General features: G+C 38.8%; 1 protein-coding gene across 1 annotated transcript; it reads right to left on the reverse strand.

The window, feature by feature from the left end:
• Positions 1-2,389: 2,389 nt before the first annotated feature.
• C11H12orf40 (chromosome 11 C12orf40 homolog) lies at positions 2,390-19,747 on the reverse strand. The gene is made up of 14 exons (XM_049814524.1): positions 19,613-19,747; positions 18,470-18,524; positions 17,674-17,723; positions 15,429-15,564; positions 15,044-15,176; positions 14,475-14,541; positions 12,497-12,694; positions 9,150-9,256; positions 6,026-6,558; positions 5,714-5,786; positions 4,997-5,057; positions 4,377-4,443; positions 3,641-3,723; positions 2,390-3,013 (listed from the first exon to the last, which is right to left on the reverse strand). The coding sequence occupies exons 1-14, from the start codon at positions 19,745-19,747 to the stop codon at positions 2,390-2,392; spliced, it is 2,322 nt and encodes a 773-aa protein (XP_049670481.1).
• Between the last annotated feature and the right edge of the window lie 502 nt (positions 19,748-20,249).

Below are 20,249 nucleotides of genomic sequence, written 5' to 3' on the forward strand. Positions count from 1 at the left end.
GTGTAATTTCAGCCCTTGCTGGGAAATGGTGCAATCTAGGCTGGAATCAGACAAATTTTGAAAACTTCTATGTTAGTGACTGAAGTGAAAATAAGCTATATCCACTGAAAGGCTCTAAATTATGAGAGATATGAGAGATAACTTAATAAAGATGTATTGCTTCACTTGAAACCTCTACACTCATTATGTCCATACAGTGCAACCAGCTCTCTTTCCCAGTTCTGACCTGCACTCTTTGTCCCATCAGTTCACAGGAGCAGACTGGGAATCAGTGCCGCTCAGTGGCTAGCTCTGTGGATCAGGAGAATCTGCCTGAACTTGGGTAGCTCGCTTTGCTGTAAACCAAAACAAAAATGTAAAAGCCCCAGCAATGGTGCCACTCTTGCAGAAATTAGGAGTATAATTTCCATTGCAAGTTAATGGCAGTTTACCTGACGTTGGGTCACTTCAGCATCTCTCTAAGCACAGGCACCAGAGAGCTCTCTGGCCGGGTGGCAATTTTACATCTGCCAGTCTAATAAAAACCCTCAAATCTAAAGTATAAAGCTGGAGCTTTTAGCGGTAACATTCCATTCACTGGCCTCTGCCACAGCATATTGCAGGAGGCCAGCAGACCAAGCGAGTTAGAGTGGCATTGGGCATGGGGAGGGTGGTGAAGCTGGAGATGAACCACTGGGAAGGCTGACAGGTACATACTGGGCATGGGATTGCTGGGAAAATGCACACCTTAGAGATGTCCTAATTCAGGCCAGCACAGGCGGCTGCTGGCATGGCACAATCTAAACGGGCTTCGTAACAATGAGTGAACAACTGTGCCTCACAAACCACCGGTAATGGCTGAGCTTTCAGCAAATCATAGCTGTTATTCAAATAAATTATAGTTCCTGTGAAGAAGATGAACACTGCAGTTTCAGATAAAAAAATGGTTAGAGAGCTCACTTGGACAATAAACTGAGGGAACCTAAAAAAGAAAATCTGCTTATGTCAAGCCTTAGGAAGTGGGCAGTGAATTGGCTAAATGATAGTTACACATTTCAGAACTCTGCAAACCACTTCCCATGTATGCAATTTATATATATAAAAGACAATGCTATTTTCTTCCAAGTACAGAAAAGTCCACTGAAATTTCTGAGACACTAATTTCAAAATGGCATAGCCATAAACCTGCAAACTGTTGAGCAATGTAGACCTTCTTTTAAAAATGCCTCTTAGCTTCAAAAATAAAAGCTGGCAGGAAACACAGGCAATACTTTGATGATAAGAACAAAGAATGGTGACGAGTCTCCTCAGGGCTCAGTGACACACAGCCCTTCATCCACAAAACTTTTTATTAAAAAATGTAGAAATAAAAGAAACCAACCTGGTGGGAAAAAGGGCAGTGAATCTTTTAACAGCTATCTCCAAGGGAGAAAGCACATCATCATATTAACCTTACAAAAGCAAATCTCCTGCACTGTTTAAGGAGTAGTCTCCAGCATAGCTTTTGTCCAATCCCTGTTTGTAAAGAACAGGATCCCTGCACACAGCCAGCTGGCTAATGCCAGTTTATATACACACACACATATATAAGATAGATATATAGATAGATATATATGTAAGTAAAAGTGTATGGATATATAAGTAGAAGATGTCAGTAACAGAGTGAGTCTCCCCTTTACTAGGAACTTTTTTAGAAGGAAAGAATATAACTTAGAAACAATATTATCAGAACCTTTTATTTGTTGTGATTTATAGCTTCATACAGATACTGAAATGAGGAGGAAAGCATTTCAGATTTTCAATCTGCAGGCAAAATACAGAAACATAAAAGATTCGTCAGTATTAAAAGCCAGAGAATGAATCAGTAGATCTCCTATGGGAAGAAAATGAAGCATTTTTTGGGGGGGTGAAAATTAATAAATTAGTTGTTCTTAAATTACATTCTATTCTATGTGTGCAGATGTACATTTTCTGTTGTTTCCCATTTTTGTATTTAGTACAAACATATGGCAAAGGCTAGTTTGCCTGTTAAAATAAGTAAGAATCAGACAATAGTTCTGAACTAAGAGCCACATCAAATATGTTTTGAAGTGAAACGATCTTTCCATTATTCAAGAAAATGCAAAAGTGAAGCAAAGTCAATCCCAAACTACAGAATCCTATGGATATATGGTGGGAAAGCCAACCAATTCCTAAGGTTTATATTTACTAGGCTATTGTAAAATCCTATGTTAACAGTTGGACATCTATACAAATCCATAGTTAGAGATAGCAGTCGGTAGATAGAAGTCCATAGTTAATAATAATTTAAGGCAGACAAACAGCCAAAAAACATTTTGTCTAACCAGGCTAGAAAAATCAAAATATGCCAGTTAAATGAAACACACTGAGAACAGGACAAAACTGCTGGTCACTGCTTATCTCCCTCCTTCATTATATCAACGTAGTTCAGCACCTCTAGAGTCCTTCTGCCAGCCGAACTCAGATACTCGGCTTCAGAAGAAAACGCCGATATTCCTGCTGCGCTGCCCGTGCCCGCAGGCTGCAGCACCTCATGTGCTGGCATTTTGTGCCCTCCAGCGGTGCCTGCGGTGCTGGGCGGAGGGACCCCCCCTGGGCTGCGGGCAGAGGGGAGGGAGCTCCCACAGCTGCACACCTGCATGGAGCCACACTGGGTGGAAACATCCACTTTCTCTACTGCTGTTACAGAGCTCTCCGTCTGCGACCAAACTTCACACCTGGTACTGAGAGTGACACGCTCTCTTTTAAGGGCTGGGTGTAATGAGCTGCCCTCAGATGGGGCGGTGTGGTTTTTATTTTCCTCCTCTGTGGCACATAAAATAGAGTCTTTCTCCCGAAGATGGTTTGCTTCGCCTCTAGTCAAAATACTGCTGGGCTGGAGAGGCATGGTTCCGGTGTGAGAGGTCTTGGGGGGCTCTGTGCTTGCTGAGGCCAAGACTAGGCTGGTGTCGTTGATCTTCAAGGACTGTTCATTCAGATATTCCTTCTTTTTGACTCTGTCTTCTTCTGCAGACTGTTTGAACAGAATTGTGTGAAAGCAACTGTTTAAACAGATTTGTGTGAATGCAACTGTTTAAATAGTTCAATAACTAGGGACTAAGTTAATGACTAGCTAATAACTAAGTTAATGAAATAAACAGAAAGGCCAGAACTGTCTGGGTTTGGTTGTTTGGGGTTTTTTTTCATTCTTTCTCCAAGGGTGCACTCCTGGCCTTTGTTGAAGAGAAGGTGAGTAAGGTGGACCTTTACTCTCATACAAAATTTATATTATTACATTGTGGCATTTTTGTGTTCAAGAATGGCTGAAAAACACAGTGTGTCAAATCCTCCTGCCTTACAGGCATGTAATGTAAGGCAGCTATACATCAACGAAGAGCGCAGAAGCTTGCTTAGCAGCTCCCCACAGTCACGTTACTGTAATTCTACAAGGCCTATGTTATCAAGAGACCAGACCACACGTCTGTGAAACTACTTAGGAAAATTTACAGCTCAACATTTCTTGTCTTCCTCATGCATGAAGTTGCCTTGTACAAAACAAAACCATAAATAAGATTCCAGCTACATCCACCCTTAGATGCACTCAGGCATACAGATATCATTCAAATGAACCCCTGCAAACCTATAAAGGGGCAGTACCCACTGTGTCAGGACTAGAGCTGAAACAGCTCTCTGTCTGCCTTGGAGAGTAGCAGGGGGACTGACTGCTGAGTGAGGACTCCACATCTGAAAAAGGAGATGAAAAGGAAAGAAAGCTTACTCACCAGAAATTCCCCAAACATCCAACTCTCAAGTACAGCATACAGAACTAAACATTACTACTTCTGGTGCACTTTTAAGATACTTTTTAAAGAATAAATTGTTAGCAAGGTCAATCTAGTTCTTGGCAATAGCCAATTCTTTTCCTCTCAGGACAACACATCTTAACAGAAAGTGTGAAATGGGTACCCCAAAGCTTCAAGCTATGCTGTTAATCAGCAGCCTGCACCAGCAGCAGAACTGTGCTACCCAAAAGGACGAAGGACTCTGTAGAGCAAGGGCAAGGGGCAGTAACCCCTTACTTTCAGACCTGGCTTTTCAGTTTAGGGGACAACTTTGGAGGAAATGGGACAATGAAAAATATGTGTGAAAAATACTCACCAGAGAGAAGTTAACCTGAATTTACTCTTCAATGTAAAGCAAACACAGATAAGTTCTTAGTTACCTGGTAATGCTAGTCTTTATACAGCGCTGCATGAATCAAAAATACAAGCCCTCATCAAATGTAACATCCTAAAAAGATCAAAACACTTCTCCCTGGCTTTAAAAGTAACTGTTTCAGTTTCACATGTAGAGAAAAATCTGATTTTTTAATATAATAAGGTATAAATGGTACTAACCCTTCTCCATCTCGTGAAGATTGGAACTCACTCCAAACTTACACTCTTTCTCTTGTGCTGTTGTGAACTTTTAAAAATAATTAAGTGTTAATAGTGAGAATTCAGCTGGATCAGCACCTCAGGTTACATGAGGAACATTCAGTTTCTGTATTACATAAAGGAGTCACTGCACTATGCCGCAAATTATTTTAAGAGGTACAAAACCCCTGAGCAATACTGTATGTACCTGTGTGACTTCTACGGGCAAAATATCTAAAAGATTCCTTATATGTATACCGGCATAAAGCTCCTTTACAATACTGAAGTGTCCTGCATACAATGTCTGGGCACTGCCTCCAGAATCTGATCCTAAGGATTAATGGGTAACTTACAAAACATATTTATTTCAGGCATCAGCTTAGGTGTGAATCAAACCATGTAAATTATGGCCCTGAAAGGGCTATCTAACTGAACCACTTAACTAGAAGCTGTTCTTTCTGAATTCCTCATATAAACCATGATGGAAATTAATTAAGTGAAGCTAAATTCAGTTTCTAAATATTGTGGACATTCCTTCTACACCTCGAATGAATGGTGCAAACAGTAGGGTTGACAAAAAATATGTCTCTTTAAAAAGTTACCTCTTCAAATCCAAAGAGCTGGTTCTGTCTCCAGGCTGATTCTTGTGCAGACTCCACATCGCTGAGGGATGGAAACATAGACTTCTCTGGTAAGTGATTTCCTCTCCTGTACTTTTATTTTCTTTCCAAATTAAAGTCATTAATGGTAACTTCTTTGTCTTCAATTTTTATTTTGTCTTCAGTAACCATGAAATGCTTCCCGCTATTGAGATCATTAAACTTATTTCTGAACTTGAGATTTTACACCAAGAAACTGTTTTTCACAAAATTTACTTCTGTTGAAATGCAAAATGTAATATGAGAGATGACAGAAGATAGTGCTGCTTTGTAAAATGGAAGGTGCTATGGATTGGACCCTTTGATAAAACTATCTTTTGTAAAACACAGGACACTTACTTACATATGCTAACTATAGCCCAGACACTAACTTCCTCTGTAGTCAGTGGAAGGAGACAGGGTCTTTTAGAGGGCAAGTCAGAGCAACAGCTTAAATTCAGGGACTCAAAACTGTCCCATGAAGAAGTCTTTCTCTGTACTTATTATAGGCAGATGAACAATGGTATAAAGGGCTTACCTGTGCATAAGTTTATTCACACCAGACCTCAGTAATACTGTTTAGAATTTTGTCTTCATGTCCTATCAGCAGGATTTCTCGAATTCAGCACGGTCTCTACAGTTATCACTAGTTAATGGATTGATAATTTCTACAGCACTCACCTTTTTTTTCTTGAATAGTTCTGCACATTGTCCTTTAAATTAATCTGCTGATCATGGTGATAAGCAAATGTCTCTAGAATAAAAAAGGAAACCTTGACTTTAAAATGCAATAGCATAAATGCAATTTGAAAACAAATGCTTCTGTCAATTTTAAAAGTAATTTAAATAATTGGATTTAAAATTAAATTACTGCATTCTGAAGATTCATGATATGTTTTTGGTCAGGGCAGATATATCTCTGGTTATAAAACCTCGTGTCTTTAAAAGGAGAGTAAATACCAGAATATATGTTCTTAAAATATTGTCACACACCAATTTTTTCAAGGTTTGCTGTTTTTTCTTTCTTTTCAGAAGGGATGAAGTAGTGCTGCCCCTCATAAGAGTCCTGCAGGTGGGTTTTATGAAGTTCACTGGTTTTTTTGTAGCTTACAATTGAGGTATTGTTACTTTTAAGTAAAACCTGTTCTGGAGCTGTGAAAATGCCTTCAAGGTGTCTATCTACAGAACTTTTTTTTGCATTCATTGCAGAATAATCCTCTCTACTATAATAAGGATAATTTCTGTTGGTCATTTGATTTCTATCATCAGGATCAATGAAAAAAATGGCAGTACTGCTTTGGTTAACAACAGGATTAAAATGCTTTGTGGAAGGATTATTATGGGTTAGTTGGCTCTCATCTTCAAACAGTGCCAGAAAGGAAAAGTCACTTCCATCTTCGGGAGGTTTCAGTTCTGCAGTTTCTTTCACAACATCAAACAATGGTTCTTTCATTCCTTCACTGTTTTCTGATTCATTACTGGTCATTATCACTGGATATTTCCTGGCAGAATTCATATAGTCTAGCCTGGGGATGGAGGATGAGGTGGAAGGAGGGGTAGAAAAGAAAAAATAGTTTGCTCAGTACATAAATAAGCAAAATACTAACTGCTAAAACAACAAATTATAATAACTTGGTGATAAAAGTCTCGAAGACTTTACTGCTCATCACACTTGCTTTTGTCCCAAATGTACATTACTTCAACTGAAAAGTGTTCTGTATTTTATTTCCACTTTATAGTAAGGTTGATTTAAAAGGAGTTCTGTTTCATGATGTCTCCAAACATATCAAGACATGGAGCACATCCCTGAGTAGGGAACTGTGATTTATAAAATCAGCCACAGTATGTCACTGCTGCTCCACCAGCTGACCAAAGAAGGCCACTTTGGGGGAAAAAGAAAAGAAAAAGAGGAAAATGGCTTCTTCCTTCATAAAAATAGTTTGTACTTTGAGACTACAGTTCTCTCCTATAAGCCCATAAGCAGCTCTGTATACTTGTTAATTCCTGGTCTTTTAGCAAGTGACTTCCATTTGTACTTGGGTTCATTAATCCTAATTCAGCACAGAATTTTTCTATTTCACTGTCGGGATGCCCATCAGACATTTTCTTTTGCCCATACTTCCCTACCCCACTTCTGATAGTAGTGGTTTTGATATCATATCATGCTAGCATCCTTAGCATGAAAGCTATCATGTTTTCACTTACTTGGCTCTTAAACTAACATTTTCACTGCTTTTTTCTAGGCTTGATCTGCTGACTGACCTTTCAGAAAATCTGAGCAACAAGTTGAGAGGCTTCTGAAGCACAGACAATTGGCGAAAAGGCAGCCATTCAAAAAAATGCCCTTTCTTTAAAAACTTTTGAGCAATGCTATCAATGGAACTTGAAAACTGAAATGTAGTACAGAAAGCTCTTACTGGAGAAAAATTCTATAATGTTTTGATCAGCAAATAGTTGGAACTGGATAAAGAGCCTAGAGAAGTTAAATGAGAAAGTAGTGTCCTCTACTTACAGAAAGCTCACCAGAACAGTTTTAAAAGGCTAAACACACTGGAGTCTGTTTCTCAAGAAACCTGGATAGATCTACATGAGGAAGGTAAAATCATTTTGTGAAGCAATTCAGAGGCTTCTTCTTCACTCCAGCTGAATATTTTGTAAAGATAAATTAAAGTTAGTAATAGATGAGGAAATAAGACATCTAAAATTTTTAGTTAATATTTTAATGATCTTGAGGCACCACAGCTCTCAGATGTATGCACATTGATTACCTGATCAGTGTGTTACAATTACATTAAACAATTGTGTAAGTTTATACTCTACTTTTCACATACAGCAAAAGAAACCCCCTTCCCAGAAGAACTGCCAGCTCTTGAGGTCTGAGAATTTATGGCTACAATGGGTGAAAACAAGGATGATATAGAAAGAAATGGATTTGAAGAAAAGCTGGAAATGAGATGTTAGTGAGCCATGAATGGGCAGAGGGCTAAGGGAGGTGCCATAAGCACATGAGTGCAGGCCTGAGGGCCTGTGGAGAAATGAAAGGGGAGACATAGGCGAGAGAACCTTATGTAGGGCTTTAATCTAAAGTTATTCATTGGGAATTCGCCAAGATACACAGCAAGGTGAATGTTATCCTCATTTTAGGTTTTGCTGGAGAAAGCTGGGAGAAGCTAGGAGAAGAGAGAAAGAGAAAGTTAAGGTGGCTAAGACTGGAAACTGATGTGTTCATCTAGTTATCATGTGGTCAGTGAGCTTATCAGTCACTTGACTCCCCAGGCAAACAGGCTGTAGGTATTTCAGGAACAGCAAAATAATATATAGCCTTTTTATGGCTCTATCCAGCCAAAGCTAGAGACTGACAGGAACTTTCAACCAGATGGCAGACTTACAGAATAAAAAAAATATATAAAGATTAGCCCTTTAAGACCTCTAGATCCAAGGGAAGAGCCACTGGAAAGAAATTGAAATAAAATGTTCAGTATAAATGAGTCTGGCCCTAAACCCTCTGTGATTAAAAAGATTTTTAATCAGTGCTTACAAAAATAAATATATCCTAGATTTCTATCCATTCTTTTAAAAAGAAAATCTATATTCTCATAAAAGTATTACTGAACCAATTCTAAAAAAAAAAAAGAAGAAGCTATACTAGGATCACATATGAACATATGAAAGAGAAGGAAAGAAAATGCTTTGTTCCTGGAATCCCAAATGTAAACAATGTAGGTGAAGTTGCTCAATTGCTACAGCATCAAGGTCATCAGAAAAGCACTTGCAACAGTGACCAGAACTAATGAAAGCTTGGGCAGCTACCCTCCCTGCGGCCTCTTAATAAATCTATGCTTCTCAGGCAGGGTGAATTCAGTAACACCATCATGTTTGTGAGGTTGCAAAAAATAGATCATGGCTCCAAGTACCTAGCTAAAATTCACATTTTTCTGCCTTTCAACAAATTTAAATATCTTGGTACATTTGGTCTTTCCATTTAATTTCAATTTATATTTGAAAAGCACCAAAAATCAATGAAAAATTAAATAGTAATTAGCTTCATATTATCTTAGTATTTTTCTTACTTAAACTTGATTGTTATTTCTTTCTTTAAGGTAAAATCACTGCCTACCTATGCAATGGCTTAAACAGTTCCTGAGGCACTGTACCAGACTTCCTGAAAATACACTGGCTTGGAGGTTTTGTAATCCAAGAGTCTTGATCAGAACTATTTTCTGGCTGAGAAAACAGAGGCAGCTGTCAAACTCTGAATATATATAATAGTTACAGTGTTTAAAACTTTCAAGTTGGGCTTGCAAACAATATACATGTTTTTCCACTATTTTTACTTCTGTTTATCTTTACAGTAGAAGCCCAAACCTCCTTACATCCTGAATTCTGCATAACTCATACTTTTCCATATTTGCATGTCACTATTAATATGTAAAATGTCCTTTTAGCACCCCATCATCCCATAGTATGAACAAGCTTGATAGACTGTAACAAGCTGACTGTTCCACTGAAGATCACATAATTATAGAAAGCTGTTGTCTGGAAGGGACCTCAAGAGGTATCTAGCCCAACCTGCTCAAAGCAGGGCCAGCTTCAAGATTATACCAGATTGTTCAGGACTGAGATTCCACGAACTGTTTGGATGGCCTCTTCTGGTGCTTAGCTACTTTTGTGACAATATTTTTTTCCTATATGAACAGAATTTCCATTGTTGAAACTTGAAACTTTTACTTCTTGCCATTTCACTGTGTACCTCTGGCTCTGTCCTGTCTGCAACTGTTTAGACTGTGGAAGACAGCAGTTAGTTCACCCCACACCCCCATAGCCTTCTCTTTCCCAGGCTATGAAAACCCTCTTTGTTCAGCCTCTCCACTTTCATCATGTGCTGCAAGCTCCTAACAATTTTTGTGGCCCTTCATTGGTCTTGCTACAGTTTGTTGATCTCTCTCTTATACAGGGTGCCCCAAAACTGGACACAGTATTTCAGATGTGTTCTCACATACGCTGTGCAGAGGGAAATAATCACTTGCCTTTGACTGCTGGGTATGCTCTTTCTTATACAGCCCTCTACACAGTTGGCTTTCGCTGCTACAAGGGCACACTGCTGACTCATGTACAACTTGTCCACCAGCACCCTCAGGTCCTTCTCTGCAAAATTGCTGCCTATTCAGTCGGTCCCCACCTGCATCGATGCGTGGCATTATTCCTCCCAAGGTACAGGGCTTTGTATTTCTCTGTGTTAAACCCTATGAAGTTCCCGGTGACCTTCTGCTTGTCAAGATCCCTCTGAGTAGCAGCCCTGCTACTGTAATGATCACTCTGCCAATTTGGTGTCATTCATGACCTGTTGAGGTGCTGAGGGTGCATTCTGTCCCATTGTCCAACTCTCTAATGAAGATGTACCTGACTTAGAATTAATGTCTGGAGATCCCTGCTATTACTGACCTGTTGCCAATTAGACTTTAGCTGACAGACAACTACTTTGAGCATGATGGTAACAGCCAGTTTTTTACCCATCTTATTGTCCACTCATCTGGTTCATACCTCCCCACTTTGGCTACTAGAATCACATGGAAAATCTTGTCAAAAGCCTTCCTAAAGTCAAGGTAAATAATATCTGCTGCTCTCCCTTATTCACAGAGCTAGTAATTTCATCACAGAAGGCAATCAGGTTCATCAGGCATGGTATGGCCTTGGTAAATCTATGATGGCTATTCCCAGTTACCTTCTTGTTCTTTATGTACCATGGAATTGCCTCTGGGAGGCCTAGCTTCATAATCCTTTCAGGGACAAAGGCAAGATGATATTCCCCCAGATCATGCTGGTTTTGCAGATGGGTTTAACATTTGTCTATTTCTTGTCACTGAGAAGCTTTCACCATAGAAAGCTGAGTAGCTGATCACCACAGTCTTTCAAAGATGACAGACATCTGCCCTGCAGTGATGTCTTAGGAAAAATTACTTTACTGAAAAGGTTGCCAGGCATTGGAACAGGCTGCCCAGGGAAGGGGTTGAGTCACCATCCCTGGAGGTACTCTAAAAGTGTGTAGACAAGGCACTTCAGGACATGGTTTAGTGGCTATGGTTGACGGTTGGACTCAGTGATCTTAAAGGTCTTTTCCAACCTAAATGATTCTTTGATTCTATGATTCTATGTCATCCAACTCCCTCAATATAGTTGGATGCACCCTGTCCAGTCCCATCTATTTCTTTATGTCCAGGTTACTAAAGATTCCCTAACTTGTTCCTTCACTACTGTTTTGTACCACTCTCCCCAAAACTCTCTACTGAGCTTGAAGATGTGCCAAAGAGCAGACTTTGTCAGAAAAGCCTGAAGCAAAGTAGGTCTCAAGTGCCTCAGACTTCTCCATGTCCTTTGTCACTAGGTCTCAACTCTATCTTGCAGTGGACAGCATTTTCCTTGGTTTCCTTTTGCTGACAACATACCTATAGAAGTCCTCCTTGCTGCCCTTCTCATCCCTTGTGAGTTTCAGTTCTGACCATCCTAATGCCACCCCTCCAAGCTCAGGGGATGCTTCTGTATTCTTCCTGGGCTGCCCATCCTTCCCTCTACACTTCCTTTTTGCATTTGAGCTCTGTCAGGAGTTCCCTCATTCAGCCAAACTGGCCTCCAGGACTTACTCATTCTCTTGCACATTGAGGCGGACTGTCCTTGTGTTTTGAAAACACCTTTCTTGGGCTCTTTTGTCCTTTAGGTCAGTTTCCCGTGGGTTTCTGCCTACTCCTTCCATGAACAATGCAACATTTGCCCTTCTGAAGCCCTGAAGTACTCCTTCCTTACTTACATCAAGACTTTAAAATACCACTGGTGATACATATAGAATTTGGTTTATTATTTTCCATAAATAATATATTTTCTAAAAATAAAGCATATTATATTTGCTCTTACTTTTCTAAGGATGATTCTTTTAAGAACCTCAAAGTGAACAAAAAGAAAAAATAGTAACATGCATCAGAAGAAATAACTTTCAATCATTTCTTAAACTTAACTTGAATTAAACAGCAGGCTTTTCTCAATCCCTTTAGGAGCATTGAGAATACTGTAAGAACTGTGTTTCTCACTGAGACACTACATTATTACAAATTAGGTCACAGTGATCACCTGGGATCATACAATACCCAGTTATACTAATTATACATTTAAGAAAGCTGTATTTATAACTAATACATTTAAGCTTTCTTTAACCAACTTTACAAGCAAGAAACAAAAGAAAGCCAGTGGTATGTGACTAACTCTCTTTCTGCAGATAACAGTGATACTGAGCTCAGTGAACAAAAGCTCAAGTTAAACATATTTCATAGCAATTAAACAAATATATTTGTAAATATGGAATATTCCTTGCCAGTCTACAAGAAATATTGATCATTCATAATTGTCTTTACTATCACACTAATTCTACACCCCAAATAAATGAAAGTTAGTTTAAAATAACTCTGTGGAAATGACCTGGTTTTGCAGCTTCTCTTCATAGGTCTGTTCCCAAGTGTTGCCCATTATGTTTGTGTTGAAATTTTCTTCTGGAAATTGTGTACAGTTAGAGGACCAAAAACCAGAAGACAATGGACAGGCACTAAAAGCTCTTGCTATGTTGTCTTCATGTTCCATACTAGAGTCAGCATACATTAATTCTGTTACATGTGATAACTAGACAAAATATAGCAAAGAAACATTTATTTATCTAAAACTGTTCTGTTGCAAGCATAATGTTCAAAGTAATCAAACCTTTCTATATCTTTTATATCTCTGCACATATACCACATGCAAGAGAAAATTTTCATGTATTCTGATATGATTTTTTCATGAAAAACATAGACTAATAAGGGCTTATTTCAGGGAAACACAGAAGTACCTACTCAAGTTGAAGCATGCATACAAATGTTAACATGAGGAAAGATGGGTATAAATACATTTTTAGCTTTAGATGTGTAGGTAAATGATCTGCTGACTTGGTTCTTAAGTAGTAAAATGAAGAATATTTTACTCCGTTGAGCAGAGAACTCCAGCATGTTGTGATACTAACAATGCTATATCAAGCAGATCAGAACACAGGGAGAAATTTGAAGGCAAAGCTCATGAAATGTCACTGTATCCATAGATACATGGAAGTAATGCCTGTAATCCAGTTTATCAAGCAAAAGAAGCACAGACTACTAATGAAGTGCAAAAGTCTTGTACATTAATTGTGCAAAATCTTCATACCACAAAACTGTAACTTTCCAGAAAGCTGAAAATTATGAATTGTATAGCCCCTCTTTCTGCTTAATAAAGTGAATACATCTTAATCACTTAAATTGGATATACTTCAACTTACAAAGATTTTAAAAACAGTTCTTTGCAACATACAGGCCTTAGAGTTTATTTTTTGATCCATACTTTAAATTAGATTTCTGGATGTGCAAAACTGCATTATCATGTGTTTTGACGAACAGATATAAATCTGTCCATACAAGTGGAGGTTAAAGAGAAACTTAGCTATCATTTTGATCCATTATTTCTGGCCACACTAAATCTGAAATATGTCCTCTCTGTCTTCAAGAAACAGATGAAGAAGAGTCATAAGGGAAGGCTGACTTAATGCAATATCCAAGAAAGTAGTGGCAGCTCACGTGATCTTGGCTAAAACACATTAGACAGGTAAACTTTTCACTCATACTAAGTAATGCTTCCTGACTCAAAAGAAAGGAACTTCTAACACTTGAAAAAGATCTGTCTCTCTCACTCTAGGAAAAGATGCTTTGGCAACATGAATGGGCCAAGAACATACAGAACAATACTGTGCAAGCATCTTTTCCTCAGAGTTCTATCTGATACAAACAGCTGGAGTCAGTGGAGCTATGTTATCAAGCAAGTCTGAGTAACGTAAACTAACTGTCTTCTAACAGATTTACTAACTTTTTGTTGTTGTTCTTTAGTTGGGTTTTTATGCAACAGTGGAATGGGTCATTAAAAAAACCCCTAAATTCCATCTAGAGAATGTTTTTCACTGCAACCTCAGTGAGTGTATGAACTTCCCAACTGTATCCACTGAGACTTGTACTTAAGTTCCTCTAAAGACTCACTTCTGTCTATGCTTCTCACATTTCATCATTTCACATTTCTGCATATTGTTTTTAATTTACCTGCTGTTGGCTTCAGTCTCTTTCCCATAATATCTATCCTTTGTGACTAGCTTAGAGCACAGATATTCTTAAGTATTTTAGAAAATGCCTAAAACAAGGTGAGCTTTTCAAGAAATATGTAAGAAATAGCATGAACAAATATAAAATATGATTGACAAATAACATATCAATATACCCTTAAAGAGGAAGACTTCACATGTTTCAGTATCCATGAGATTTGGTTACTCTTTGAAAAATCACTTAAAAATACAGTCATTGCTGCACATTTTTAGCTTTACATCAGTGAGAACAATAAACTGACTTACATTACTCTGGTATTTTACTTTCTCTGAGAGATGCTGCCTTCTGCTGTCCAATACTTGCTTTTGTAACCTTGTAAAATGAATAAAAACAGCCTATGAAATACAAGATATAAGATCTATAAGATCAAAAACATTCTGAGTATTAATTTCAAAATAATTTAAGATAATTTTTCCACACATCCCAAGAAGGCCTGATTCTTAAGCAGTTATGAGCAGCCAGTGTGTGAGGCAGTCACTTGAGTGTCTGAAGTTGGACAGGAAAACAGTGTAAGTGGAAAATGCTGTTTGAATACCCTGCTCTGTGAGATAAACTTAGTGTACGTACCTGACATGAGTAAAGAAACATTTTTTTCTTTTTTTTTAAATCTCTCAGCTTCATGTACAGTTTTTTATTTAGAATACATTTATTTATTGTCTCATAGTATCACTGGAATGCCAGAAGTGATTGTGAAACTTCTTCATCTTATAATCATATATTTATGTTTACTTAATACCCCAAATATAAGACCATCATGAAATAACTTTTCCAGAACTTCATTATAGCTTAACTACTGCCTACTTTATACAAGTACCTGTTCTGGATGTCATCTAAATTTGACCTATGTTGCGTACGTAGTGGTGACACAGGAAGCTCAATGTTGTGCCTCTTAACAGGTATTTTTACATCTTCAGCGATATCAATGTGGACTGGCTTCCTCAGGTTCTCTGCAATGAAAGTATTTGGAATGTCAGCGCTGGGCTTGGAGAACATTTTGAGCTTCCTGAATTTTCATTAGAGTGCAAAAGCTATTGGTTTAGGTTTCTTAATACATTTAAAGCCACATTTTTTGCTTCTTTTGTTACTAGCAATGCATTAAGTTATAAATGGAAGAACAAGAACTAAAATAATAGCAGTAATAGTTAAGGATAACCAATTCTGTTAACTGTGAATTCAGACCACTGTTACACTAAACTCACCAGTGTTGTCTTTTTTGGTTGATATCTGGTTAACAACATATAGATTGAGGAGATCTAAACTGACTGCTGAACTTTTAGGAGATGATACTCCCACAAGCTTCATCTTCGATTTAAGTTTCTTCTTTTCAAAGAATTCCTAAATTTTTTAAAAGAGAGAATAAGTTTTTGACAGAAGCTTCAACAACACGTTAGCAGCGTATATAATTCTTTTGAAATTAGCATGCAAGACTTAGTAAACAATTCCTAATAATAAAAACACATGATTAAATCTCTCTGAATTCTCACACCCTGTCTACTGTTATTTAGTTTATTTTTATTGCCTTGAAAAGGACTGCAAGTATAATTTGCTTATAGTCAAAATAAATCACTGTTCTCTTGATGCCAAAAACTTGGTCCTTAAACACCCATGCCTCAAACTTTGCCTATGATAATTAAAAAATATTTCTTTAAAATAAAAGACATACCAAAATGCTGCAAGGAAAAAGGCCTTAAAAAAATTAAACTGAGGCTTTTTAGGCAGCTTATAATCTAGTAGGCAAGTAAATCACCAAGATTAAATACACACAGCCATCTATAATGACACAAAGAGTTTATTGTTCTCCAAATTTGTCTTTCTCAACATACAAAATAGTCTTGTGACAAAAAAAAAAAAAAAAAAGAGAAAAAAGTAAAGAAGAAAAATCTCTAAGACTGGGACTTCAGAAAGGCTTTTTGATGCAAGGAATAAGAAGAGATATGACTGACACTTCGAGTATATCAGGCAGATAATTCTGGAAAATTTAGGAAACAAAAATCTCCATTTTGTAGGAGACTATTAATAATTGTCCTAAAATTATTAGCATCAAGCACAGCAGATGAATAAATACAACCAGTATGATTTCTTTATGTTAACCACAAGAAGGATATTGAAAACTGAAGGCAATGCCAAAACACAAAATAGCATTGGCTTTTCTTCTGAAATGTAATTCCTCTCATGATTGCAGGTTATATGTAACTAATATACCCAACATGTTTGTTGGTAACTCTTTTCCAGTATAATTTATAGTATCACAATCTTTAGCTTTCTAGGATGTTATCATCTGTGGAAAATACCTGTTCTTCAGTTAGGAAGAGTATCAGCAGTAAAGTAAATTCAGCTTGTGTACTAATTAATACTTCAAAATTCATATTGCTTTAGAGTCCACACTCCCAAAATGTATCCATATCACTTCAGTGTCCCAGCTATTTTCTTCTTATTACCTCTAAATTACTAAATTACTATTAAATGTGTAATAGCAATTACAAAATTACCACTGTGTTTAGTTATTGAGTAAATCAGTACTAAATTACTAAACACAATCCTGTCTTGGATCCTTTCCTGTTTTCTTTTCTCCACTGAAGCAAATTACATAGTTGTAATGTAAATTATGTGGCTTAGACCAATAAATCCCTGAGAAAACAGGTATTTTGAGAACTCACAAGCCTCCAGGAGACTGGGAAAGCGAGGGAGACAACAAGCTGCTCAGTGCTCCCACATTCCCTTAGGCAAAGATTTTCATTTCAGAGATTGTCTCCATACTGTCAGCCTGGTTTTCCTCCTCCTCTATATGCCAATGCATCTGCTCTGTGCATTGTAGGGTACTAGCTTTGGTAGTGGAGCTTCCCTGTACTGTCTCTTTTTTCCCTGCTGCTGAGGAGGAAACAGACTTCTCTTACTATGGTTCTAACTATTTTCTCTTACTGTTTTCTTTCTTTCCTGTTTGAAATGTCTTCTGCTATGCCAGGGATAAATTTGATTCTATTATTTCACTTTCAGATTCAAAATACAAATAAGTTGGCCTACTTTTGCAAATGCCAGAATAAAGTACTTAAATGAGCCTAACATTCTTTTATGTAGCCCAGAAAAATAGCTGTGTATATGTGCGTTAGGCTAGCTTACCACGTGGTTGTCACTGTGAGCCTTCAAGCAATCCCGTGTCTCAGCACATACCAACAAAATATAGTAACGGAAGTAATTCAGTAAAACTTAAATTGGGCATATTCATTCATTCATGCCTTCTCTTACTCCCTCCTCTTCCTGCTGGCATTCAGTGTAGCAAACCTGAAGACTTCTGCCCTAAAAGTTACATGCAGTCAGGCAAACAAATTACAACTGTTACACTAGAGTTTTGAGTCTCACTCCAAATGCTTTGAAAGTTTTTCCTAAGTGAATCAATTAAAGCATTTATGCAACAATACAGAATCCAAGATGGCTAGAACTGTTTACCTTTTGCTTTCTTCTTTCCTGCTTTAATATGATTCTGCTCCTGAAAGAGGCAAGTAATTATTTTTTTTAATTGTAAAACTATAATCCTGAGTCATGGCTTGAATTTCTTTCTCATCAACAGTATTGAGAATTTAGGACACAAAATATGGTATGTTATGTTATAATGGATCAAACCTTCAGGTAGTAAAGTCAACATATCTCTGTTGAAGTCCCTTTGACTGATTCTGGTTTACTCAGGTAAGGATAGGACCACATTCCATCTTAGGGCTACCAAATACATTGAACATTCTGAAGGAAAAGCTTTTAGGTATTTGACCTGTAATGCAGCATTTCATCAATTCTTAATTTCTTAAAAAATTATAAGAAATCTTTGTCAATATATTAATTTATCCTAATTTTCTTTGTCATGCTGCAACATAGTTATAAAACCATATTAGCAAAGAAAACAAAGGAGCACAGTACAAGTTTCTACCTTTTGGGACTTTACAGAATATTGTGGACATTTTGCAAAAAAGGTAAGAAAAACAGATTGTCACTACAAGTTTTATCAATCTGCTGTTGTTTGTGCAATATAGGAGACAGTTACACCTTAAACTACATATCTCACTTGTTAAACATAGTTTTAAATGAATTGCCTACAGGACATGGTGCATAAAATCGGAGCTCTGGGTCAGTGCTGTGAGCAGGGTGAGCATGGCTGCAATCCTTGGGTCAGTAAGATTAGGACATTTCTGGGGGGAGTTAGAAATATGGAGTATCCCCTTGGAATTACATTTTTTTCTTTTTCTTTTTTTTTTTATTGTGCTGAAAGTTAGAACGCACTTTCTAAACATATGCACGTAACATTTACCCTAGCAGTGGGTAGAAGCCCCAGTAATGGATAGTTTTCCTGACAACTAAAATGCAAATCCCAGACTCAGGGGAGGAATCCTGACAGATAATTAACAGCAGCAGAAAGCAGCAGGGTGATTTGCTATTTGCTAAGTGAGTGCAATACTCCTACACACTGCTTTTTCTTCCAGACAGAATAGTATGATAGACAGGTATTTAGACCAAAGTTAGTGTTGGATTTATTTTTTTTTTTTCAAACTGAAGCTCTCCCTTTCCCTGCTTCACATAGGCAACTTTCAGAAACCTCATTTTGCTGGGAAGACTTCTGGATGGATATGGCATTCTTTTAGTTTGATTCTGCATAGAATTAGGATGATTATAAAGCTGTGTTTAGTAAAGCTGCTTTCAAATGGCTGACAAAATCTGTGGGGTTTAAATTTCTAGTAGGCAGGCAGATGGCACAGTACCTAAAGAAACTGAATATCATCCTTTTTTTTTAACATTACAACTCAGTTGGTGATTATTTTACTATTTCAGTGAATCTCAGTTAACTATACATCTTTCTCTCCAAATGGTAATCACTGCCATTCACGAGGGCATGAGGAAAGGCCTAGGCAGGAGAGCCTCACCCAGCCCCAGCCTGCAGAGAGATATTAGGCCCAAACGTGAGCCACCCTGCCTGGTGTGGGAAGGCACCTGCGTCTCCTCACACAGTCTGGCTCACAAGGTGACATGGGGGCTGTCACACCCACCATGGCCTGCTGGTCTGTGAGGGGACACCAGGGCTGTTACACACACCATGGCACTACTGGTCTGTCAAGAGACACTGGGGCTGTCACACGCACCATGGCTGTGGCCTAGTCTGTGAGGGGACACCAGGGATATCACACCCACCATGGCCGTCACACCCACCATGGCCGTGCCCGGTCTGTGAGGGGACACTGGGGGGCTGTCACACGCACCATGGCTGTGCCTGATCTGTGAGGGGACACCAGGGATATCACACCCACCATGGCCGTGCCCGGTCTGTGAGGGGACACTGGGGGGCTGTCACACGCACCATGGCTGTGCCTGATCTGTGAGGGGACACCAGGGATATCACACCCACCATGGCCGTCACACCCACCATGGCTGTGCCTGGTCTGTGAGGGGACACCAGGGATATCACACCCACCATGGCCGTCACACCGACCATGGCCGTGCCCGGTCTGTGAGGAGACACCAGGGATATCACACCCACCATGGCCGTCACTCCCACCATGGCCATGCCCAGTCTGTGAGGAGACACTGGCTCAGCATGGAGCCATTTCTGGCAGCCTTTGAAGAGTTTCACTCACCGGCTGCCACCAACCCAGTTCATTTTCTGCTGCTGAAGAAGGAGGAAGGGTTGCTGTGTGTGGTGCTGGGGATGGAGAGGGGAGGCAATGGCCACCACAGGGATGGTCTGCCACCTCCCTGCAGGGCCTCCTCCTCCCTGGGAGTGTCAGGGCAGCTGCTCTCCATGCCACCAGGCTGCCCAGCGCTGGCAGAGAAGAAGGAGAGGGTGGTACAGGGACAGACAGCAAAAGGAGGATGCAGAAAGCCAAGCGGGACAGGCTAACAGGGAGGAGGCAATGCTCTTGATGCTGCCACCTTTCCTCTACCACTGGCATTTCCATACAGGCTGCTGCTAGAAGCCATTGCCCTTTTGCAAGAGAATCACAAGGCTCTTGCTGTCCCAAGTGAATCAAATTCAAAGTTATTGG

This window comes from Accipiter gentilis, chromosome 11 (genome assembly GCF_929443795.1).
Source record: "Accipiter gentilis chromosome 11, bAccGen1.1, whole genome shotgun sequence".
NCBI lineage: Eukaryota > Metazoa > Chordata > Aves > Accipitriformes > Accipitridae > Astur > Astur gentilis.

Coding starts and splice junctions, on each gene's coding strand:
- C11H12orf40 (XM_049814524.1), bottom strand. CDS start 19,747: ATGGTGGGTGTGATATCCCTGGTGTCTCCTCACAGACCGGGCACGGCC. Junction 9,257..12,496: donor AAGAGAAGCTGCAAAACCAG/GTCATTTCCACA, acceptor CTGTTTTCTCAG/CCAGAAAATAGTTCTGATCA. Junction 5,787..6,025: donor AGCAAACCTTGAAAAAATTG/GTGTGTGACAAT, acceptor TTTTTATTCTAG/AGACATTTGCTTATCACCAT.